Genomic DNA, 23,615 nt, shown 5'->3' with positions numbered 1-23,615 from the left:
CCATTTGGTTACACAGACAGCCCACTATAAGAACAGATTTCACATAGTTTACTCTCAGCGTTTGGCTACCTTTCACGCAAGAGGCCTGTTCGGGAGACTCCATCGCGGCGACCGCGCGTAGTGGCGTTCACTGTACGTATTCGGTAAAGAGATAGCGTCTGTAAACCATTCTGTGCTTTCAGTTTGCCGAAGATTATTATATCGACAGTCAAAAGCTTTCCTCGTTTTGAGAGTACCTACATAATTGTCCAGGGGGGCTGCCGCGTGGTTTTTTTATTGAGCGCCGTAAGCGAAACCTATGAGGAGCGCGCTACGTGATCCCTCATACTACACAAGGGAGGCGCTTCCGACAGATGGCGACTCCGTAACTCCTCGCCGCCGTTTCCCAGCGATCGCCAGCTCGACTGGCTTGGTATAAAAACCGGCTGAACCCCAACAATGCCCCAACGCCCCAACCACGGCCCCAACCCACTTTCCAGCCTTCGTTACAGCTTCCTTCATTGCATCTTTAATGTCGTGGCCAACGTTGGTCGTGGCAACGCCATGCAAAAGTGGTCATGGCGATACGGGAGATACCGCCAATGTTTGCTAAATAATCATACATTTTTTTATTTGCACTGCTCACTGACAGCTCGACTTAAGCGCGGCTCAAGAAAAGAAAATCTAATTAGATATGTCTTGTAAGTAGCGCCCCCTTTATTTCTAAACAACAACCTTTTGTGCTATTTATACGGGCCTGCCTTAGAGAAAGGGACCTGGACACCTAGATGGATGTCGTCATGGGTGGCGTACTATTGTACTCGGGTGGCTTGGCCAGTGGCGGTTTTGTTTAAACTATGGTGATTGTGATCGGGATGCCTATAATATTGCGGAAGATGACCGAAAGGTACCTCAGAACTGTACATAATGGTTCCTACTTTACCAAAATGTTTAACTTCACTTAGTCCGCGGCGCGTTTGAATTTTTTTCCCCTCCGGTGCCAGCCTAACGTAACTTGTGCGGGCGACCGATGGGTTTCAAGTATGACGCTCTCCGGAGCGATCTTGCTGAAATGGGCTACACGGAAGACTTCAGCCTCGAGTCTGCGCCTCTGGTGGCTCGGTTGTGGTCGGACCTCTGTAGCTACCAGGAACAGAGCGTGGATGCAAATACGGCTCTGCGAAGGACGGTGCAGGTGATCGCTAGTTCGTTCTCAAATGCCATGTATCTACCGTAATATAATGATAACATCCTAACCAATTTCCGTTCAGGAAAGGCAAGAGAAAGAGGACCTGGCCGAGTGTTATCGAAAGGAGAACGCCAAAGCAATCGCCGAGGTGAATCGCCTGCACGCCTGCGTCATGCAATTAAAAGAGAAACACACAGATAAACTGAAGGGTGAGCCATGTATAAATCGCATTGTACTTATGATCACACAATGCTTCAAGCATTACTACACGGGAGTCTGTGTATAGTGATTTCGATAAAGCTGAGCTTGCATTCGCTGTCTCTTGCGTACTTCTCGACGTTTTTTAATCTCGATGCTATGTTTACTGTTGGCAATAAATTCGCATACAGCATATTCGCATTGCTTGTTGCACTAGATACATGAACCGCTATCCTGACTCGTCACATCACATGCTTTACTTAGTTGTTCTTGCTATTGAGGAGTTGGGGCTGTGGATTCTTTCTTTCTTTTTTTTATATGCTGATCGCTTGCTCGCAATCATTCAACACAAGCACTGCGACCAGAGTTCATTTACTCCAACATTTTCTTCCATATTATTTTTGTGATCACCCTCCTGCTTGGACTCCTAGAATATTGAATTTTGTTCGTAAATAAATGAGCATATATCGATATGCTGTGTGGCCCTTATCGACTTCATTAGCCATACATCGCATATATTCCCTATGCCCTATTGCTTATGAACGCCCACCCAGTATCTTGAATTGCGCTACTTTCTCCATCTTTAATTGAAATCGCACAATAAGTACAACAGCTGAAAAGTTAAAATTTGCATGATTCCATTTAGTTACATGCAAATGTTGCTTACACATACTTTACTGCCAGAAACACATACCTTAAACAAGCCAGAAAGGGATTTCAAAGTACATGCACACTTTCTGCAAGAATTTCAGGTGCGATTTCTCAAACATCAGTGTCTCGAGTTTTAAAGTGAAAATTAATGTGTCGCTGTGTGGTGTAACTGACATCATCTCTCCCATTATTGTTCACTATTTCCAGATTTGGAAAATAGGCTGCATGAAGCCGAACACTGTAAAAAGAAGTTTGAGTTTGTGAAAGCAGACTGTGCAAACAAAATAAAACAGCTCGAGAAAGAACTGCAGCTGAAATCAGACAGAATCCTGCAGCTGCAGTCAGCACTGTCAACGCAAGCAGTTGTTCATGTTACAGGTACTGCCGATACTTATTCTTCTTGTGTTCTTTGCTGCACGAGTATAGCACAAAATTCACCCCAGTTTGTCTACATCCATTGCTTTGAAGTGGAAAGTAAACCAATTTAAGTTTGCAACTTGGGCAATAATAATGGAGTGTGCCTAAATTAATTTGTGAACTGATGTGCCAGACATGTAGTCACACACTATTTGCAGCTTATATCAGGAACCTTGAAAACTCCTAACCTAACCTTTCCATGTTTCTGTGCAGTGGACAGAGATATTTATTGTTAAATTGTGATAATTAAAACTAGGACAATGCAAACTTCTGCTTGTCTAAAATTTTTCATTGGTCAACTATGTTGTTGATGGATATTAAAGCAGCCTAAATCAAACAAGAGGTTCATTTAATACATACTTTTAGAATTCCCAGGACAGAACAATGTGGCCAGAAATAACTGATGAGAGGATATATACGAGGCATGGGTGCATAAAGTAGGTGCACTTTCATTGTGCCTGCTGCTGTGTATATTCACATACAATACTACCAGATGGCACTGCTGGCCCAGTTGTGTATTCTGGATCATATGCAATTTTTTGCGCAGCTATTCTGATCGCATATCTGCAATGAATGTGACTGGGTAGGTTTTATTTGACGCAATAACACATGACTCTGTTTCTAAACTTAACTTATTTAGATTTGAATGATTCAGAATTCCGATAAAGCCCATTGTGGCAACTCAGTGGCAGTGGCATTCTGCTGCTGAACACAAAGTCGCATTTCAATTCTTTTCTGCGACAACCTAATTCTGCACTTGCCACAGCCAGGAATTGCCTACTGCAGCCAATTGTAGCCAGCCAACTGCAGAATGCAAAAATGCTTGTACCACATTAAAGAACCCCAGATAGTTAAATTACACAGTCCTCGTAGTATATCTTTGGAATGTTAAACCCCACAATTTAATTATTTTCATTTTAAATTCTGATAATTAAAGAAAATTTGGGCACCTTTGCAGTTTCAGTCAACATGAGTGCATGGCGTTACGTTTAATGTGTCATTGTGCCGATGTATTGAGTAGTAAGTGTGACAACGCTACTTTATTGTTACTGATAGTTGGGTTAAAGCTTTGTTGAGTAATGTGTAGCATGCTTATGAGATGTGCTCACCTTTTTCATGCTGTGTTTTCTCATAGATGCTGCAAAAGTACCTGCATCCTATCGAACTCAAGGCATTGAACTAACATCGTTACTGCCAAGGCGGCATGGACCGGCTGGTCGGAAACCATGGCCCCAAACAGCCATACGAGATGCCCAAGAAATCGACATTATTCGGATGGCTGATACAAGAATCCACCAGCTACAACATGAACGAAGAGATCTCAAGGAATCACTATATCAGTCAAGAGTTTCTGCAGACTTGCTACAGCAACGAGTGAGGACTCGTGGAATGCAACACACAAACATGCATTGTACTCCCACACGTGCCACATACATATTCACACATAGTGTTTTTCCTACCTTCATCAAATTCAAACAAATTAAAGTAATATAAATCACAGTGACTCTTTGTTTACGATATCAATGTGCGAGTTGGTAGCTTCTAGATAAGAAGTGGTCTGTCACAGTTATTAACATTTAAACAGTTGTAAGCCCATTCCTGGCATTCTTCAGCCAGACGATGATATCTTATGACACATTCTTGGACGATCACTTTCAGAAATAGTTTACCTTCAGCCAGACTTTGTGAGAATTGGCTCTGGATGCATGCGCACTAGGTTCGGGCAAACACAAGAAAGAAGCTCTCGTGGTGTGAGTCTCACGAAATCTCATTAAAGTGAAGCTATTGCTGAAAATTATCACCCGAGAATACTGCCCCTTGATTGCAGAAGCTCTTGTGGGAGCTATGTGAGCAATTATCCTTGCTGAAATCAAAACTGACTCGGAAAAAAAGAGTCTGCAACATCAATCTCGCTGCCCCTACCTTTCATTAGGCTGCCATAATCACCACATTGACATTGCCAGTGCAAGCTGGTGCATTGTGACTGGCCCACGTTTAGGTTTATCATTACTGCCTTTCTTGGCAAGGAAACAACCTAGCATCATGTTGACAATAAAAAATTCATAACAACCAGAAACCTTACCGCTGTGTTCAAGCAGTGCATGAGAAAATTATCAAGAGAACAGACTGGTGGGCTAGTTGGTACTGCATAGAATGGAGCAAAATGCAGAAATGCACGTAAGACAACAGAAAAGAATGAAACACTGTGTCTTCGTTACCTTCTGTTGTCCTACGTGCTTCTTTGCAGTTTGCCTCAAGTTACAAAATTATCACTTGGATTTGGTGCTACATGGGCATCAATACACTGTGCTGCCACTCAAAGTAAAAAGGTATTGAAAGTGAGTGGCAAGGCGTTGCTCACAGCACTGTGCCAGCGATAATGGTACTTATTTCACACCTTCTCCTTGCGCTATGTACAAAATCGACATCAACGGGGACATTACACAAAAAGAAAGCATGAACAGCCACCAACTAACCCCTTTTGTCACCCTTTTAAATTTACTGCATACTAATTCATTTACTAGAGCCTCTCTAAACATTTATTCAATCTAATGGGAATAAAGAGCCCGGTATCTGAATGTTACATTGCACGCATAGGCCAGTGGGCAAAGATGGCAGTCCACTTCAATACATTTTGTAACCTTGAGGTGTTGCACAAGAACCCAGCCTCCTTTAAAAAAAGTATGTATTCAAGGTTGTGATGTAAAACCATGTGGCAAGGTGGAGTCGTGGCACAGAAAATATTTATCAATTTCGACCAGTAAAACATCAATTTCATCCACCTACTGGTGGGTGAGAAAATTTATAATTGCTGTTTAAACAGGAAGTAATGCGCAGCTCATACAATAATTTACTTGGGAGCTGAAGCCAGCTTTGTGTATGTACAATATATCCTTGGTTACAGATTGAAGCACGAGATGCTGAAATTGAGCGCCTCACAAGGACCCTGAGGGAGGGCCTTCCACACACTGCGTTGCAAGACGGATGCAGCTGCGGCCAAAAATTGCAGGTGACATTCGGTGCAATATTTCTAATGTACTACTCTCAGTCAAGATTTTGATGGAAGCTTGTCTGGTCGGGTAGCTTGTTAGAAAAAGTTAAAAATTAAGGTCATTGACCAAGTCAATTATTGACATTTCAGAATCCACGTGAGTACCTTTTTCAAAGTGCAGCAAGGTACAATGTCGCAGTCAGTTTATTTGTTTATTTGACTACAGGCCCAGACATTACATAGGAGGGAAATTAAAACAGGATTGAAAAGCATAAAATATGTACACAAATACTTCAATGTGGATACTATAGGTGTCCCACGTAACTTTAGCCGAACTTTAAAAATACGCAAATGCCATGTAGCTGGAAAGAACCAAGGTAATGTTGTTTGCCGTCGCTTGGAGATACTCAAATTATTTTTTGCATTCTGCCTAATTACATAATTAGTCTTATTGAATCAACTTCTCAAATATTATAATGATATTAAGAGTGTCCATGAGAAAATTGTAGAGCAATGTGAAAACTCCCGATACAGCATTCTGTTGCTCAATACAAGTTATAAAAGTGCTCTTGCAAGCATGAAAGAAGCCTACAAATACATGCAAAATTGCTGCACGACTGGCCACGCTCGAGGCACTTTGTGTGTATTCGCGGGCTTCTTTCGTGCTCGGAAAAACATTTTTATGTAGCACGTATTGAGCAGCAGAAAGCTGTATCGGGAGTTCATGTTGCTCTATAATTTTCTCATTGGCACTTTGTGCAAGTGAGAAATGTGCACTTTGTGCAAGTGCGCCTAGGTATATGTGTCTATGCTGTGATGTTGCTCATAGTGACACCTCACTTCAAGCATTATTCAAGGCAACATCTGTTATTTGTGTAACCTGCTGCTTCAACAGAAAAATTAAACGTTAAAGAAACAATAAAACACACAAATCAAATGTCTGCATGTTTTTGTTTTACTTTGCACCGCAGCGAGAGAGATGTACTTCCGTTTCGTCTACTTATTCCCAGGTCGTGCAGTTGCAGGTGCAGACACAAACTATGACATTTTCTACCATGTTCGAGCGCGCGATCGTGCTCTGTGATTCTCTTGTGTCTGCCTCAGCTCTGACTTATGCCGCTAGTCGGATTGTACTGCACAGAGCACAAAATTGTGCGCTGCGCGAAACGAGACAAACGCAACAGCTCGTGCACAACGTCAGTGGAAATGCGCTGTGCAGCAAGAAAGCAAGGAAAAAAAAAATTGAAGGCGGAGCCTGTGACGTATGCATCACGCGATCCTCAAACTCTGGTATCGGAGAATGCAGGGAAGGAATTTCACTTGTGGAGGCTAGACGGGGCAAGTGGTGAGAGTTTCTCTCTTGACAGTGGCAGTATTAGATTCACCGGATGATCCCACCGTTGTTACCAGTTGTAGGAGTTGTCGGACGATCTCGCCGCTGCCACCATTTGAAGGAGTTGAAGGTCGTAGAGAGGAACTTGGGAGGAACTAGGCGTACAGGGTTTATTTACAGCATTTACATTGGAACATGGGATACATTTACACAGTCTAGTGTGACTCCCAAATGGAGCCCGCAAGACGAAGCATACAGCAAACGAGCACGCAGCTCACGAGTACATTGACGAGCACAGAGCACGACGACGAGCATGATCTAGCCGCCGACAACAGCCGCTTATATCCACTTCGTTCGACATCATCGTTCGACGTCATCGTAGAAAGTCCTCGTGGTCGCCTTTGAGAGAAGGGGGTAGGGGTTTTACACACACACATGCCGCACAGGTTTCAGTGCTCTCTCCGAGGGCTGACGACCTTTGCAGAACAGCCGTCGCCTCTAAATTCCAGAGCGGACCTTGCACAGGGGCCTCCGCCGTGGCACATTGTCTGGTGTCTCAAAAAGCGCATGGGGAGGTTCCGCCAATTACCTCCCCTCGAGAACTCCCCTGAGCTGACCCCTCGCTGCGTGGCTGCCGGTTATCCGCAGTTCTCTGAAGTGCGCCACCGCGCTGTTGGATCGAAACACGTGCAGCGGGCTGAAATAACTTGCACGTTGCCACCTTGGCAGGCCATTCCTAACAGCGCTCGCCTCCTGAAATCATGGGTTCGTGGTACTGAAATATTTCTGTCTCGGCTAGTAATGAATCAATTTGAAAAATTCTTGCGACAGAACGCTCCCTAGAGGGCACATACAGTAACAACTTCAAGCATATAACCGAAATTTGCTATGTGGCCTGGTGAGGGGCCCTTTAAAGTTGGGCTAAAGTTACATGAGACGCCCTATATAGTAGGCCATTGGAAAAAACAACTACATATAGTAAAATCATAGTTATTAAACATTTTTTGTAAAACATTTTTTTGTAGTGCTGAATGAAATATTGATGGCTGCGTCAGCATGTCAATAAAGTGTGGCAACAGATAATTATTCAATTCACTGATTTATTAATAGCACAAGAGGTGAAGTTTGGTAAGATATAGCATGTGAGGTATTGAGGGAGAAAAACTTTCACATGGTACTTCTGTCTTTGTTGATAGTGCTAGCTGTCGCCTGTAGTAATGATTTGAGCATAAATCTTTCTTTTTTTTTTTCACAATGGCTGATGAGTCGCCTCAGTTGATGATGTGATTACACTTGTTCACATTCTCTAGAAGTGCATCGTACACGTTGATTAACTTGAGGTCATGTTTGGGCTTGTTAATAAGTAATGTGAATTTCTTGACGTCTTCACTGTAACAGAAGTAGCAGCCCTTGCAAAGTATTCTGTAAACTACTGCATTTTTAGGATGAACTGTGTCCATGGCCCAAATTCACAGAACTTGTCTTATGTAAATGCTGATGAAGATTGGCCTTCACTATTGTGATTGTTTAGTTAGGATGCAAATTGCCGTAGTGAGTAGTGAGTGCCCAAGTGTTGTTACATGAAAGGAACTGACTATAGTCAGGGGACCCTTCACTTTAGCCAAACGCTATGGTGATGGGGTAACAGCAGCCATTGCCGAACCTGTGTAATAACTGATCTTTATGTGTGGTTTCATGGCAGTGCACAAAAGCTTTGGGCTCACGATTGTGGGGTCCTGGGTTTGAATCGCTTCCTGGTAATTTTTTTAAATCTTTACGTTGCTGTAGTACTATTCTCCTTGACTTGTTCTCTTGTCCTATGCTTCACCACCATGCCTTACACGGAGCCCTCCCGCCAAGGGGAGCACCGTGACCAATTGTGCAGCCCAATTGTGCAATTGTACAGCTTTAGCGACTGCAGCCCAATGAATAATGATGCATTATAACGTTGTTACTGTGCACCCGAGTGAGATGGGCCCAACCACTGAATAGCGAAACTGTGCACATAATATGCGATGGAAAAAATAGGGGTTCCCTCACCTCTGCAACTATACAGTGAGGGGGCCCGTTATAATAGTGCATATGCTATTATGACAGGCCCCTTCACCACAGCCCATATGAAAACATTAAGGTGGAATGCCTCCTGTAGATAACAGGGCAAGAGGAAACAAGATAGTACTTAATCAGTGGAAGTATCGTGGCTTACTCTTTGCAGCATACATCAGCAAATGTTTATCATTTTCCTTTCCCAGAAGTTGGGATGTATAGCGATCCTTTCCGTGCATGTGCAGCCTCAACCTAATGAAGAGGGAAAGGGTGCCTCTACAAACCCTCGCTCCAATGAGCCCCAGAAGCGAGCCTCTGGCAAACAACCGGTGAAGCAAGTTCGCAAAGTTAATGTGAGTCATTTGTGATGTTTATTTCTTTATTGCATAAAGGTCAGTGCAAAATTTTCAGGTTGCCCACTCCTCAATATTATTTAGTACATATTCCAAAAGAGTGCAGCGGCAGCCTTAGCTGTTTAATGTTGTAATCAGTTGAGACATTTGTTTAATTTATTGCCAGAATGTTAACAATTGAGTGTTCGCTGCTCTACTTACATGTCTCCAAACTTGGTACACAACCGAGACGGACCACGATAAGCTCTTGCCCATGCATTATTTCTACAGTACAAGAGAGCAGTAAGAGAGATTCAGATATGACCGAACAATGCATTTCTGTCTCTTCATTACGCTTGTCTTCTGTACTTTAGAAATAATGAACCATTATCAACTTGACCAATTTACCATTCTCCTAAACTTGCTTGTGTGATTTTTTGCGCCAGGCCATAATTAGTGTTAGTGGCACGTGGGTATGCCAGCCTTGCCCTTATCAGTGCGTAAGGATATGACTAACTGTAATATCATTACAAGCATATTCCACTATAAAATAAGGCTGCTGCATGTAGTTAATACCGTTTTGCTGCAGAATGCTTCCTCTGTGGTGCCTCTTCAAATATCATGCGGCCAAGGGTGTGGATTTTTAAAATTCAGATGTGTAGCTCAGAGCTCCAAAATCTGATAGGCAAAATCTACGATCACTTTTATTTCTTCTCCCCAATTTTCTCCCCCTCATTGCTTAATGTGTTACTAATGTGCTTGCATGAACATAATGCATGTTCTTTACGTACTGCATGTGAACTGCAAATAACAAGGGCAGAAGGAGGGTACAACACATGCACCAGCTTTAACAGCAACAACAAAGAAGTTAGTGCATGTGTTGTACCTTCCTTCTGCCGTTTTGTATTGCATTTCACTTGCAGTATGTTGTACCAATAAGGCGAAATTTCTACACTGCTTTACATATTTACCACCTTAAAAAACACATTAGGTTATGCACAAACATATGCTTCAAACATAACACAAGACTTTCTATCCTCCTAAATTTCATGCCTCAGCATCAGATGAGCTCAGCCACGAGGCAGATAAGTTTTGTGAGAAATCTGACCTCTGAATGTTCTGGATAGAGCATAAATAAATTTTCGAGACCTTGGAGTCGCTATGCTGAGACCTGGTGCATCCAGAGCTTAGATCGGTGTATGCATACAGTTTCTTCCTTTTACACGCGTCTGTGTCAATGATGTTCCACTTGTTCTGTTTACTTATTGTTTTCTTTCTTGTGTGCTTCCATGCATAAATTGCACAGTTTGGACACCTGCATCGGAAAACAGACCCACGGGCAAGAGACCCCAAGTCAACAAAAAGTGTGAGTGATTGTCTCTTTTTTGAAATGTATTGCATCAAAGTGTAATAAAACATGATTGATTTTACTTCTGCAGAAGCATCCGACAAGTGCCACTAGGCACACTGACCAACAGTCAAAAGGTGACACGCTTGAGGAGCAGATACAAGCACTGGAAAAAGAAAAAAGAAAGCTGCAGGAACGAGTGAAAGAACTGGCTAGTAATGGTTAGTACTACTAAACATGAAACAAGTTCCTAGTACAGTCGACTTCGTTAATTTGGCCCTGATGGGGCTGACAAAATTTGCCGAATTAAACAAGAAGCAGAAAAAACACCAAGACTCACGGATTTATTAGGCAGTATTTGCCCCGATCCTGAATGTCTGCAAATCGAAATCGTATCCACTTTTTTGTGGGTTGGAAGCAGAAAACTAACATAAAAATGACATAAGAGGTTCTAAACAAATCAGATATCTAACGCACACCCACTTTAAAGCAAGAAAAACATGGCATGCCTCCAATTTTGGCAATAGGAAAATAGACGAAACCAGCAAACTTTACCTACACGGAATCGAAATTTATTTACATAATCGTGATCACTCTCGGACAACACTTCATAACTGTCTATGAAGAACCACAACATGTCACCTTCCGTATGGTCGATTGCACATTTATTATTCTACGTTTATCAAATGACTCTGCAACATCACAAATGGGGCGGTGGCCCATGCCTTGACTAATCACTTCACCAGTTCATCCTGCGACGCATGCTGTGCTCCGGAATGTGAAGAACATGTGAAGGAACTTGTTGCCTAGTTTAACATCTAAAATAACTTAATGTTTGAATGCACTTTCGTTATCAGACTGAAAGCGGCGCATTGTCGCTGTCATACTTGTTCTGTTGGCATCCATTGTGGTCATTTTGTCATGGCAATGGCACTGGCTATACTGGCTCTTACAGTAGGCTCCTGTAAACGCAGTTTTGGTTTTAGTTTTGTATCAAATTGCACCACCCAGGTAATTTTCAGATGAATGTTCTTGGAAAGAAAGGTGAGTGTTACAATCGGGTAAATACTGTAATAATTCACTGTGAACTACCGTTTTCCTTTTAAAATCTTAATGGGGCAGGCTGAAAATAGCTTTTCAATGGGAGATGATGTTTGTTCAATGCATTCACTGTACCCTACATGCCGCCAAGACGAACACTGCTGCTGTTGGAGTCATCACAGCAGTCACCATATGGTTTGGGCACATGGGGGATGATTAGCCGAGTTCAAATTATCCAGTGAGGTCTAATTTCAGAATCGAAATAACAAAAGTTCGGTCCCATAGAAATGTACGAATACCAGCCAGGACCTTTGGTGTGGATTGAAATAACCAAAGAATTTAATTAACGGAAGTCTAACATACTCCCCAACTAGCAATCAAGAACAATCAATTATTTATAAGGCAACTTAATTAGTACTTGTGATGCATGTCGGTATTCTTTTGCTTATTTGTGTATGTTTTAATGTTACCACTTTACCATTACTAATTTTGGCTGTGTTTTGATGCTTTTTTAATTACTTATACAGCAGCATCGCAAAACATTGAGGTAGGGTAGACTCATGATAATTTTAATGTAGATAATTACATAAGAATGCCACTTAACTTAAGCTAATCTCGATGTTTTGTTCAACCTGCTATGTTTTCAAGACATCTTGAAGATGCCAAATTTGAACAAAGTTATCATGGATGTGAATTTTATGGCTTCTGAGGAGCAGAGCAACATGGCTTAAATGTCTGACTGAGGAACACTCATAATGCACAAATAGTCAACTGCAAATAGACAGCTAAAATAGACCGACTATTATTGCACCTGCATCTACATATCTGTTTGTGCACCTTTTCTGGCTTTCTGTCTGTTCAAACAACTTGGTGTGTACACCTGTTGGGTGCAATAAGCCATAATTATGTTTTGCACCATGCTTTATTCAATTTCGGATAGTTCAAACGTCTGACAAGTCAAACAGAAATCTGTGGTTCCTAGGTGTTTTAAATAAGCTGACTGCATACTTGCTGGCCTGTTGGTGTTCTTGCAGAACGACAGCTCCTCCTTGAGATACAGGGTCTGCTGGCCAACAAGGGACAGTCAGCTGCCTCAGACAGCAGTACAGAATTGCATGCCTTGCAGAGGGAGAGAGACCACTACAAGGACGAACTGATGCGATTACATCAGGTGCTCAAGTCCGGAAATGCACGACACAAACTCCCATCATCAAGTGGTAGCGAAAGTGGAAACCAGACCGATTCCAAGGTGTGACCATGCAGATTAGTGACTTGAAGGCATGCATTAAGCAGTGAAGTTTAGTTTCTGAAATTACATAAACAGCTGAAGTGACAATGCAAAAGCTGACTGTGAAGGTGTTTTCACTTAAATCATATTGAGCAGCATGTGGTGGCATTTGGCGTCACAGGAGCGTTGACAACCTCAAAGCATGAGTAAAATTATGACTTTCTATGTCACTAGAAGTCTATATATACATGAGCTGGCTTAGTCTTCAGGTCAAAAGGCCCTTGAAGTACTGGACAGGTGGTAGTAATGTACATGTGGACACTTCACTCTACTGCATCCCATGACATCCGTCTTCCTTGAACAACAATGAGTTAATGATGGGGACTAATTTGCCATGGTCATGGTGGCTATTAGCCCCGCGAACGAACTACAGGGGCGCTGCGAGCACCGCTCGCGTGACGTCAGGGCAAGGACTCGCGCCTGTCGTCTGCCACAGTTCGGGCCGTGTCCGGGCGCTTTCTGCGGTGTTTTGATTTGTTCACCCTCATTCTCTCTGCTTTATACGTATGGCGGTAATCTCAAATATATTTTTACGACGTCTTCAGTCAGGAAAATTTATTAAAAGAGCTTATTTCTTAGATGACAATGCGCTCTCAAAGGCAACATTGCAGTGCCAGCCGAAGGAGCGCCTACCAGCCCATTGCGGGTTTTTAATGCGCGGATCGACAACTGCAAATACATAGCATATAATAATCCCGTTATGGTAACATACCTGCCGCGGTGCAACAAGTACGTCACAAACGCTGGCTATAGATGACCTATGCAACAGTTACCTTGATTTTAATCCGCTAAAACAGGTTTGCTCATGACGAGTGGTTCGTGGTATAATATTGAATTTTTGCATTTCTTCAAAGAAGCGCTTGGCAGTAATACGAGGACTTAACACTGCAGTTTAGATTCTACAAGCACCACTTGCTTCTTTAACTGCTTCTCAAAATTACGCAGTTCTTCACGTGTTTATTTTAAGTGGCGGTAATTTGAAGTAAAGCTAATGAAGGCTCACAGCTATTTGCAGAATACGAAAAGGGATGTACCAATATATATTCCCTTTTCCATGCTACACGTTCAACTCATTTGAGAAATTTACTGGTGCTTGTTGCTCGAGGAATATACATGACGAATCTGTTTGGCGAACTGACACAGGCTGCTCGGCCCAAATTTTTTAGTGAAGTATGCCTTTTGGACGATATGGCTGCAGCCGAAAAGAAGTCGAAGCATCAGTCGTTAGTAGTATGGGACAATGTGAAGATATAATTCCCCGGTGGAGGGTCAAAAAACAAGTTCTCTTTTATGTACTGATGAAGCGAATAGTTCTCCGTTTGTATATTTAAACAACAGTACATTGAGGCCTGGTGAGGCAGAAAAAGCTTGAATTTTCCTTTTATAGGCAATCTAAGCTTCGCTGTAGTCGAGAATACTTGAGGCATTGCAATTGGTGCTGTAAAAAAAAATGCCGCTATGGTTTCAATTCGAAGTTGTAGTGAACTGATGGGTTCCGCATGCAATGCATGCCTCGCCATACCAACAGTCGGTTGCTACTGTTGCGTGAGGTGTGTGCCATATATTTTCAATAAAGGCTACTGAGGGCCACCATGAAACATTTCATCGCTTGCAATTGATTGGCTCTCGATCTTAACCACGAAACATTTCTCTCAGGCGATTGCTACTATGGTCGGTATGAATCAACTATGTAAATGCTCTACATGACACACCGTCATGTTAGCAGGCATGAGCAATTCGTTTTTTGGAGGCCTGTTTCAGAGAGGGGTGAAAATAACAGCAATCTTTTTCATAAGAAATGCGCACCTCTCTCTTTTAGGCATTAATAAATGGCCATATTTCACTAGAACAACTTACCAGAGTAATAAGAATCATGATGACAGTTTCGCTGGGCAGTGCCTTTCTAACACAGTTAACATATTGACGCCAATTACCAAGATTTTTCTTCCATGTAAAATACAATGTCTCTCATCGCTAAATACCAAGGGAATGTTAAGTGTTTAGCGAAGCATCATACACAACTTCGCGTGTTGAATTTGCAGAAATTCTTTTTACGCAAAATTTATGGACAGACACGGCACATATATGCATTGTAAAACCAGTAGACCCCTTCAACGCTACATAGCTTGCGATATCCAAGCCGCAAATTTTCTTGACTCAAACGCTTTTGAAGAAGAAACCGTGGTTCAGGCATGGCAGCAGAAAGAAGCCGTCATACGTACCCTTCAACAAGTACGGCTCGAGCCACCCATACCCCAAGCATACACGAAGGGAACGAGCGCGCGCAGCAGCCAGGCGAGCCGCAGCGAGCGGTGTCCTGGCCGTGACATCACTCGCGAGAGGGCGCCACTTCTAATTCTCACCGCTAATAATGGGACATTACAACAGCGTCCTATGGCTGGCACCGTCACAATATTGTAACTCGAAGCTAATGTGCACTTACTACAGTTAAATCTTGATGTAACGAACTTCAATATAACAAAGTTTAACTTTTCATAACCTCTTGTCTATAGGGCACCATGTATTTAGAACCTCAATATAATGAAGTATGTTCGTATGCAATTTCAATGTAATGAAATTTCACTTATGCCACAAAGGAATGCCGAGACAATAAATGGAAAATTCCGTCGACACAGATGGGCAAATGGTTGAATTACAAGTGGCTGCTTGCAAGCGCACCTCTCAAATCGCGTGGTGCGACAAGAGCGCCGAAGTGGAGCCACATCTTGTTCCGTATAAAGTGCAATAAGATCCTATCGTGGTCCGCACACTTTGTGCTTTAGGTGCGAGTGAAAGTGTATGAGAGTGAGACAAGAAATATGGAGGCTTCATGAGTGCTGCCTTCCCGTGAAAGCAAAGAGAAATGAGGGGGAGAGGAGCTCGCTCGCAATAACACATTTAAGCGCGCGCGAAGGGTGGGGGTAGGGGAGGGAGAGGGTAAGTTGACGCGTATCGCAATTTCTGGTGCGCCTCTCGGCCGTGCCAAGCACGACTGAGCGCATACGCAGCCATGCAGCCGCACACCCTGCTTTATAGGTAATCTGCCGCATGTGCAAAGAGTGGGCATGCCAAGACGGAGTGGCACTATGTAGGCTGTCTTCTCACGTGTTTAGTATTGGAGGTTATGTGATCTTGAGTTTTGGTGACCTGTTGGAGTGAGAGGCAGACAAAGCTTTCGCTCCCTGCTGTCAGTGCTTTTCCTGACAGCGTTATCCCAGTGCAGGCGACGCTATCAGCCGTGGGGGTGGAGTGCACGTGAAAGTGCGGCTGCTTCGCTTAATTCTTACCGCGGATGTGAAAATATCGTTAACGTGGCATGAAACCGTATCATTCGTCGTCGACTCCCAAATTCATCAAAATTAGTTGTTTTTTCATTCAGATTTGCTTTTTTCGATTGCCCAATAATTCCGAAAATTCTGTGGCTCCTTTCCATGTAAAAAAAATCGATTGGCAACTGTACTATTTGCATAAAAGGTTGATTTTCAATACAACAATATTTCCATACAACAAAGCAAATTGTCGATTTTATCTACTTCATTATATTGAGGTTTAACTGTACTATATTCAAGCGTGCTCACAACCCGCCGTGGTTGCTCAGTGGCTATGGTGTTGGGCTGCTGAGCACGAGGTTGCTGGACCGAGTCCCGGCCACGGCGGCCGCATTTCGATAGGGACGAAATGTGAAAACGCTTGTGTACTTAGCTTTAGTTGCATGTTAAAGAACCCCAGGTGGTCGAAATTTCCGGAGTCCTCCACTACGGCATGCCTCATAATCAGAAAGTGGTTTTGGCACGTAAAACCCCATAACTTAATTTAATTTTTAAGCGTGCTCACATTATGAAGCTTAAAGTGGAGAACAAAGCCCTTCACACACCTGCAGTGCCAGCTTCTGCCAGCATCTGAGCACTAGTGTCATCTCTTTTCATGGCTGCACAACTGCAATGAGTTGATTCCCACTACTGTATGATTGTCATGCAGGGAAAATTAATTACAAGGGATGCAAAAGAGCCCCACAAGTGCTCTTGTTCCTCAGCCTGGCGGCTTCTTGACCTTTGCTGTAAAGGTTAAGATATAACCTTGTGTGACAAACAGCGCTTTGTTGCTAATGCCTAACCGGAATGGATTTAACAAATTAAACGTCTCTCCTTCAAAGAGGCATTAAATTCAGAGCTGTGAAGCATTTCAGGAGCTGTCCTAGGCAGGGAACAGTAACTATATATGACCAACTGTCATATCATACTACTTTCTGTAGTTTAGTGTGTAGAATTATAGCATTTATCTGATGGTTCATCACAGAATCTACAAGCCAGCCAGCTGTCTGCAGAAGATGAGCAGTTGTTGAGTCGGCTGGAGCTGCTCCAGAAGGAAGTTGACAAACTGACAGCCACGGTGGATAATCTGTCCAAGCAGCGTGATCACCTGCTTGTGGAGAGGGACAGCCAGGCTCGCCAACTTGCCCTGCTTACCGGAAAACTGAAGGAAAAGGTTTGGTCCTTTAAATCTAATCTCTTGCGTTCCCTGTGTTTTCTTGCTGTTACTGGGCCATAAGGACCATTAGCGAATAAACAAAATAAAAAATTCATGCAGCAACTCCTCTTGGAGTTGTCTAATGTGTAAGCATTGTGCGACTTGCCCATCTCCATGCAGCCCGGAGTCATTATGAATGTTATGAAACTTCATTGATCCGACCAGTACAAACGACAGCACTGCGGTGATGCGAACTGCTGCGAATGGCACAAGGAAACTACTGCAGATGACGTTCCAATCATTATAGGCCATTATCGCTCTTTAGAGCCTTATCCATCCACGTCAAACCATTACCAACTGTGATCAACTGTACTGTGGCGGTGGTGGATGAACGACGCAGCCACGGGAGCCCTATCTTGAAAGCAATCTGCCATGGGGACAGAGTGCGCCGAGTGCTGACAGCTTCGTGTGTGCTGTATTCTCGTTGCTTGGTTCGCATTGAAGCGAGAGCAAACCAATTTTTGCCAACTAGAATTTGTTGCTCCATACTGCTTCAAAGGGGTCTTTTTTACCTAATCTGTGCCATTACTGCACCACGACATAGTTTCAGCGGTGTTAAAATTGCAAAGCTGCTATGTAAGCAATACAAAGCGTGTCACTTCTACATTCATTGGCGGCATTCATTCACAGCATTACAACCAGTGAGACAGCCATTATGACAGCCGACAGAATAGAATCAATTCCTATCTTTATGCATCAACCATGAGGCATGTGTTAGCCTACATTGAGTTGGGAGGGGCTATGCTAGCTTTGTGATTGCATGATCAACACAGTAGTTTTGTGCATAGAGGGCTGATGCGCAATGGGGCTTTGTAGACAAAAACGTCATCAATGTCAACATGATCTTGGATTGTAGTGCGAAGTGACACGGACGGAGACTAGAAGCAGACATGACGAGCGCTAACTCTCAACTAAATTTTTATTGAAACTGACAACATATATATAGGTGATTGCAAATACCACAGCATATGAACATGACTAGGTCTAAAGACATCAGTTAAACATATCAAGAGGTAGGGAAGCCAAAAAAGAAAACAACAAAAAGGCACTACTTGAGATTACCACACATGCTGTGAAGATACTGAAATTCACATTCTAGCAGAGACAAAGATGCGTGGCTATTGCTAGTCTCTCCTAATCTTTTGATGGGAAATGCCTCGATTATTTCCCGTATGGTTTGGCATTTGTATCTTGAATTTTTGTGGCTTCAAGACACAGTATCTTCAAATGTCCCACAACTTGATTTGTTGGGTATTTCAAGCTGTTAGTGCGGAAAACGATGCAAAGAAATGCCTACCGTACAGGTCTCACAAACACACCCATGCAACATTGCTTCTTTACAGGCTGAAAAATGCTTTAGGTTTTGAATGCCAGTCGCATAGTCAGACATCAAGCCCATCGGTTAGCGCAGCCGCACAAAGACAGCTAAGTCAACACTTATCTGCCAGTCGTAACTCACTACTTTTGACTGAGCATGTTACCCCACGATGAAACACGCCTCACAAACCCTCCATCAGTATTCAGACAAATGTCAACAACCAAGCAATACATGTGAGGCGGGCATATAGTAGCAAGTGAATTTTACAAGTGTACCTTTTGGAACACTATAATAGTTGCATTGCATTGCTGTTGATAGTGATGTGAACTCCCCCATTTTTTGTGCATGCTGAAAAAAATATATTTTTTGGTAATGATAAGTGAAAAAGAGTTGTCCTTTCTTTCCGCGCCACATGTATATAATATTAATTAGGAATTTTATTTTTGTTGAACGAAATCAAATTGTGTTTTGTTTTCAATTAAAAAAAGGTTTTTATTTAATAATGTTTGTTCCCTCCTCACGTACTCACACTTCAATCACTGTTCTCATAGTTGCCTTTGATGATGTCGATGACAATTAGTTCTGAACCGCCTTTCAGCTGAAACTTCGCGACCCATTTGAATTGACGTTGGTAGCACGACGATATCATGAAGAGCAGTGGCAGCAATGCTTTATCTGCTTCTTCAATGTGTCTCTGAAACTCGAAATTATGCAACCGCCAGTACTAAACGCTCTGGAAGACAGCACACATGATGCCATGCCATCTCAGCACGCCAGCTCTGCGCACGCAGCAGATTATCGCGAAAACAGGGTGTGTGAGCTGTGTAGGCGTTCAGCCATGCTGAAAGCCATGTGCAGCCAGAAAAGGAGATTCCCCAGCTCGCTATGACATCAGACTTTGATGCCGTCTGCTCGGGCCCAGGTAACTGTGCATCAGTGAAGTTGTACCACATTGCATCCTGAAAGAGCGAAAGACTGTACTTAGCCAATTTCAAGAATTTTTACTGTCCCACCACTGGTCAAATATGAAAAAGTACTTTGAAATATGTGATGTCACACTGGGCACTGGTGTTTCAGCGAAAAATTTTGTGAGGGGAACTGTGACTTTCATTTGCTGTACTAATAAATCCACTTATTACCTCATAATTTCAGGTTTAATGTTCTTCTTTATAGTAATGTCCTTTTAATGGTTCTTGCATGTTTCGTGCAGTGCCACCGAGAGCATGTCATCGTTCATGTAGGCTCGCCGCTGCTGTTGTGGCATGCTGCGGTGAATCACATACAGTGGAACCACGATTATAAGACTTTCTCGGGACCGCGAAGAAGCATCGTAAAATGTGGGCGTCGTAAAATCCGAACATAAATTATGCCTATAAAAATACTACTTATTTCGCGCAACGGATTTACGAGAAACTTCAATGTAAACTAATAACATACTCTGCAGGGCTTGGAAACCCAAATTACCAAAAAAGTAAATGCAATAAGAATTGATCATGCAGTACAGGTACCAATCATGCTTTATTCAAACGGACCTTTACCGCACTCCACTGCCCACTGCTGCGATTCCCGCCAGCCGGCGCAAACTTTAAAAAAGGTCAGTAAGTTTCTTTTGGACCTTGTTTGATCCATGAACCAAGAGCTTTCGCTCGAGTTGGGAAACGTCCGAAAGGAGGTCCTCTGCAGCGTCGCGTGAACAGATGAAGTTCCGGATGCCGTCTATGTGCCGTATCACCTCGGCAAACATGGTAGGCACAGGCACGGCATCTGCGGCGGCGGCGTTGTCCTCGTTCGATGTCGCAGCGGTGTCGGCACTAGGCAAAGCCTCTTCAATGGCGTCATCCAGCGACACCTTGCCGCAGATCGCAACGTTGTCGTCGGCATCCACGTACTCGGTGAAGGTCGTGGTGAGGTTTAAACCCTGGAAATTGACATCGGCGAAGCCTGCATTGGCCTCAAATGGCATCGAGGTTGTGTACCCAGCAGAGGAGGCAGTCTCTCGCTTAAAGCCACAGTGCTTGAACGAGTTAGCGATTGGGCTTCGTGACACTGCGTTCCACGAACTGGCAAAAAATGCATGGCGTCGAGCACAGTGATCTTTTTTTCTGACTCACTGTGCTCCATAGCCGCCAGCTGACGCTCCACTAACCGCTTCCAGTACCCTTTTTTGACGCACTTAATGATGCCGGCATCCAGCGGCTGCAGCCGGCTTGTGCAGTTGGGCAGAAAAAAAAACAACATTTATGTTTTTCAGGCTGGACGTATCGGGTGGGTGGCATGGTGCATTGTCCACGAAAAGCAATATTTTTCTTGCCTTAGCACCGATTTTGTTATCCAGCTGCTGCAAAAAATTGCTGAAGAGCGAAGACGTCATCCACGCCTTTTTGTTGAAGTTGTAGCTGCACAGCAGCGTCTTCAAGTTCTTAAAGCACTGTGGCTTTGCAAATTTTCCAACAACGAGCACGGGCAGCCTCTCAGAACCGTCCTCATTAGCACAGAATAGTGCCGTCACAGGCTCTTTGCTACACTTGCCGCCATGACAGCTATCACCCTTAAACGCAAGGGTTTGCTCAGGCCGCATATGGTAAAAAATACCGCTCTCATCGGTGTTGAAAACATTGCAGGGCTTGTATGCAGCAATCATCTCCGGCAGCAACTCCATCCACTCGTTCACCGCCGAAACGTCCACGGAAGTGCTTTTTCTGCAGGAGTGGCTGTACACAATCCTGTTTCGTTTTTTAAAGCGATCCAGCCACCTGTTCGATGCCTGAAAGTCGTCGATACCCAGACGCAATGCCACAACGTCCGCCTTTTCTTTTAGCATGGCGCTGTCAACGTTGATCGCAGAGCTCCGTTCTTGATGCAGCCACTTGACGAGAACATTTTCTAACTTCTCATGCTGTCCTTCTTTTGCCACTTTTCGCTTGAGCCCGATCTTGTTGAAATTCTGCAGCATCACCTCTTTATTTGCCAGAATCGTCTTAAGCGAAGATTTGGGAATCTTAAGGTCGTGGGCAATGCTGGCTTTCGTGGCTCCATGCCGCTTTTCCGCTTCCTCGATAATATTCAGCTTATCGCAGAGTGACAGAACTGTCTGCTTTCAAGACATGGTGCGTCGCGTTGCTCCACACAACTCAAAACCTCCGCTGAACGCTGGTCGCTAGGATTACGACGAAGAACACATGTGATAAATCTAGGCCTCTCCGCACTACCTTGTCGGCGATCTGCTGCTGGGAAACTGGAAGTAGAGAAACGCCTCCCCAACGCGACGAGAGCCGACACCGCTAAAAAGAGAGGGAGAAAGTGATTGTGGAGAAGAAAAGGCACTATTTCAGCACAGGAAGCTGCGCCGGAGCGAACCGGTCGAGCGGTGTCAAGCGCTCCGCATGCAGAGATACAAAGCGAGGAAAGAGACCGGCGGCACTTTTCTTTCGTCCGCCGTTCCGTCCCGTGCTTCGCGAGTGTCGTATAACATGGGTCAGGCGTAAAATTGCGTCGGATAACCAGGGTTTTTAATGCATTGCTTTTATGGGGACTTCACCGGGACTGTGCTAATCCGTCGTAAAACCCGGGTCGTCGCAAAACCGGGGGATGTATAACCGGTGTTCCACTGTATTTTGCTCCTAGTTTCCATGAGCAAATGATTATGTAAACTAAAGAAAACACTGAACTATATTTCGTTTTTCTGTGTTTTTCCTTTTCCTTTCTAGGATAAAGATACACAGACTGCCCACTTTACATGCCGAGCTACAGAATCGCACATTGAGTAAGTCGTTGTCTATATTTGTCAGACAAGGTACAGCAGCAAATTAAGCCCAAGTACTGTACATATCATATTTGAGTGTTTTGCTAAAAATAGGAATTCACAATGCAATAGTATTAGTATGCAGCATCTCATGTTTACTTTACCACATTTGGCTTGAGACAGCTACTGGCTGATAGCCGATCAAATTCAGGTCATTCGGACAGCTTATGAAGAAAGCATTGAGCCAACTTGCAAACTATGGCCTCGTATTCACTTCGTTTGCTTCGATCAATAGAGGACAGGACAAGCGAGACATGACAGTAGAGGCAGCTGTGGTGCTCCCAAGTCTCTCGACTAACGATTTTCATGTGAAAGAAAAATTTTCTCATGCAATCAAGTGCGAGCACAACATTCTATTTCTCCAGCATGTCCACGTCCTAGCTTACTTTGCAGCGAAACTCGTTCATGGCAGATAAACTTATGTAAAGGCCACGCATTGCTTGCAAGTTCCTGCAGTAGGTGAGGCCTGTTTTATCCAGTATACGGTAAGATCTCATTAATTCAAACTCTAAGGGGACCAGAAATTTATACGAATAAAATGGAGTTCGATCTAAGGGGAGCCCCTTTAAATATAGCACTCGATCAATTGTGCAGTACAGCGTGCAGCGTGCAAAGCAACCAAAACCGTCACTGGGCTCCCATTGAAAAAGTCTTATCTTCCCTCCATCAGCGTGCTAGATGTACCAGAAGAAACCTAGGATCCCTAAGTTCTGTATAAAGTCCAAGTGCGATAAGATCACGTGAGTGCGAGGGAAAACATGCAAAGGTGAGCTGAGAAGGATGGTCGCTTGATGTGCACTTCACTCCCACATGCCCAATGTTGGAGAGAACATGGTGGAGTGAGCGCGCTAGGAGAGGGGCATGGTGAGTGCACGGTAATGTGATCAAGCATGCGCTGGGGGCTTCTTCTTGCAAAGCCTGATGTGAAAGGAGGGCGCAGGCTGCTCCGATTGCTCAGGTTCGGTCTCATCTTTCTTCCCGCACTAGCGACGCATCGAACCTTCACTTTTGGCTCAGACTTGTCCAAAAAGCGCTGCGTGGGAGTGAGAGATTTTGTTCAAATTTGCAGGAGTTTTTCTTTATTCAAATCTATAGGACATTGCCGGGACCAGCAGACTAGTTCGAATTATAGGAATTCCGCTGTAGCATGCGGG

At 43.7% G+C, this 23,615-nt stretch overlaps 1 protein-coding gene across 1 annotated transcript in view; it reads left to right on the top strand.

The window, feature by feature from the left end:
• Positions 1 to 769: 769 nt before the first annotated feature.
• LOC142578729 (uncharacterized) overlaps positions 770 to 23,615 on the top strand; it is a 36,137-nt gene continuing 13,291 nt past the window's right edge. Inside the window, exons 1-11 of the mRNA XM_075688244.1 lie at positions 770 to 1,174; positions 1,251 to 1,377; positions 2,225 to 2,395; positions 3,570 to 3,808; positions 5,340 to 5,444; positions 9,051 to 9,158; positions 10,444 to 10,503; positions 10,577 to 10,706; positions 12,561 to 12,775; positions 17,111 to 17,299; positions 22,367 to 22,422. Of these exons, the coding sequence (XP_075544359.1) occupies positions 1,010 to 1,174; positions 1,251 to 1,377; positions 2,225 to 2,395; positions 3,570 to 3,808; positions 5,340 to 5,444; positions 9,051 to 9,158; positions 10,444 to 10,503; positions 10,577 to 10,706; positions 12,561 to 12,775; positions 17,111 to 17,299; positions 22,367 to 22,422 (1,565 nt within the window). The 5' untranslated portion in view covers positions 770 to 1,009. The remainder of the gene's footprint in view (positions 1,175 to 1,250; positions 1,378 to 2,224; positions 2,396 to 3,569; positions 3,809 to 5,339; positions 5,445 to 9,050; positions 9,159 to 10,443; positions 10,504 to 10,576; positions 10,707 to 12,560; positions 12,776 to 17,110; positions 17,300 to 22,366; positions 22,423 to 23,615) is intronic.

The sequence above is a fragment of the Dermacentor variabilis genome, chromosome 4 (genome assembly GCF_050947875.1).
Source record: "Dermacentor variabilis isolate Ectoservices chromosome 4, ASM5094787v1, whole genome shotgun sequence".
Classification (NCBI taxonomy): Eukaryota; Metazoa; Arthropoda; class Arachnida; order Ixodida; family Ixodidae; genus Dermacentor; species Dermacentor variabilis.
The sequence above is the reverse complement of the archived record's forward strand: the minus strand, read 5'-3'. Positions and strand labels throughout refer to the sequence as shown.